The sequence below is a fragment of the Botrytis byssoidea genome (assembly GCF_014898295.1).
Source record: "Botrytis byssoidea strain MUCL 94 chromosome Unknown BBYS_002, whole genome shotgun sequence".
In the NCBI taxonomy this organism is placed as follows: Eukaryota; Fungi; Ascomycota; class Leotiomycetes; order Helotiales; family Sclerotiniaceae; genus Botrytis; species Botrytis byssoidea.
The window spans coordinates 469420-471636 of NW_024065843.1; the positions used below are offsets into that span (position 1 = coordinate 469420).

The window sequence follows — 2217 nt, forward strand, 5'->3', positions numbered from 1 at the left end:
TGGACTTGATGATGCTAACTCAGGAAATGAAAGATTCAATGATTCATTTAACGACAGGATTGGATCGCAGTTGCGGGAGTAAAAGGGGAAGCAGTCAGTCAGTCAATAAAGATCTTCAATCAATAACCCAACAAATGCATTTTAAGGTATCAAAAATCTTCCCGAATGTATTATACATTGAAAGAAATATCATTGAAATCGTGTCGACGCATCCCACCACAATCTATCCATTAAGACACGATTACAAACACATTCCCATTACACCAATTCATTCCCACATTATAATTCCTCCTCATATTTCTTTCCAAACCCATCACTCTACAACAAAAAAGCAGCAGCTCCCATAATCGCAGCTCCAATAGCTGGAATCCTGGTAGCCATGGCACCTGCACTGCTGCTACTCGAGCTTCCGCTCGAGGTTCCACTCGAAGAGGCCCTGGCGGTAGCACTAGCAGTTGAAGTAACGGTGTTTCCATTACTGTCTGTAGTAGTAACAACAACACTTCCGGTTGATTGAGCACTCTGACTGGCACTTGCAGAGCTTAAGCTTGCTTGGCTGCTAATCTGACTAATCTGCACACTCAATTGACTCTTGATTGCACTATTTGTCTCGGTAGCTGCTATAGCGCTCAAACTGGAAATATATGAGATAGCATTGGCGGAAGCGTCAGCAGCGCCTGCGGTAGAGATGGAACTGGCGATTGATGCTTGAGAGCTGAGACCTGCTAGTTGAACAGTGAGATGGGAGATTTGAGCGCTGAGTTGCGTTTTTTGACCAGCATTGGTCTCGGTTGCTAGTTGAGCGGAGAGGATGGAGAGGGCAGATTCATCTTGTTGAACAGCTTTGGAAAAGGCACCAATGTCTGATGAGACGGTGCTGGCTGCGGTACCGGTTGCAGTGGGCACGGTGGCGGGGGCTGTAATGGTGCTGTCAGTGACCGATGTTGATTGTGCAACGGCCAAGGAGAGAAGAGGAACAGCAGCGAGAATTTGGAAACGCATTTTGAATTTGTTGGGGATGATTGAGTATGTTTGACAAGAACTTTGAGATGATTATTTTGAGATCAAAAATCAGAGTAGATAAATGCTTGAAAGAGTGTTGAGAGAATGAGGATATTGCACTTGTAAAAGAATAAAAATCAAAGGAGTACAACAATTTCCCCAAGTGCAACTTTGCACCTTATTTATATCTAATTCAATTTCGCCCGAGGCGCGTAACAACCAATCCGTAGTTCATTGCCTAGGTTCCCCAAGCCAAATGCAACCATGGCAACGCACTGGAATTGGATGAAACCTTGCTCATTTCCCCGCCCTAGTAAGATGGACATGTCCAAGCCATCTCGATTCTTCTCATACTCGTCACGTCAATATTGGATGTAAGTACGTATACCCCGGACTTTCTTTAAATGTCTTACTTCGCTTCCCCAATCACAGATGAGCTCGGATCGAAACGTAAACAAACGGAGTAAAAGATCCACTGTCTTGCTCATGGTTTTTGCTATGCTAAACGCAGGTTCGATTGTTCTTTTCTAGGGTGTATACTAGCCACACCATATTATACATTGTTTTTAGTGAACATAAGGAAACGCCTCCAGGTATGGAAGAATGGAAAAACTAGGACAATTTTGAGCGACTTGCTTCTGTGCCCAGCATTGGCATGCTTGGGTATAGCAACTCTAATTTTAAGGGTCCGGGGGGGAGTAACAGCAAGAAAGACAAAAGAACTTCAGATATCACAACCATAAAAAGCTATCAAAAAGCTATCAGAACTCAGGTTTTCTTTTTCTGAGATACTTATTATCTCATGACTCAAACAACTTACCATTTCGTATGATTGATCCATTATCGCCTTCGTATTCGAGTTTTTTCACTACCATCACTGCCACCATCAAATTCATCGTACCTAATAAATTGTATCTTTTTTCGCAATACGAGTCTATTTTGGTCGATCTGCATTCCTAGCTGCATCTCCAACGACTACCAGCAGCATATTGGCTTGTAGACTACCACGCCTACTTCGTCGCTAGTTCACTCTTCAACAAATCAACAAACAACAGATCTGATAACTGAACACACCACACCCACTCTCCAGTGCCCACTCTTTGATTCAAGTTCATCAGCCACGGGAAATTTCAACATCAATGCGACTGCGGCTATTTTCTTCCTTTACTCCAAATTCTCAATCCTCATCCCCACAACGAACGGAAACCTTGGCAT

General features: G+C 43.3%; 1 protein-coding gene across 1 annotated transcript; it reads right to left on the reverse strand.

The window, feature by feature from the left end:
* Positions 1 to 318: 318 nt before the first annotated feature.
* Positions 319 to 1002, reverse strand: EAE97_000923 (uncharacterized protein; the record flags this gene model as incomplete). Its single annotated transcript, XM_038871433.1, has 1 exon — positions 319 to 1002. One exon carries the CDS (start codon positions 1000 to 1002, stop codon positions 319 to 321), a length of 684 nt encoding a protein of 227 aa, XP_038737334.1.
* Positions 1003 to 2217: the final 1215 nt, after the last annotated feature.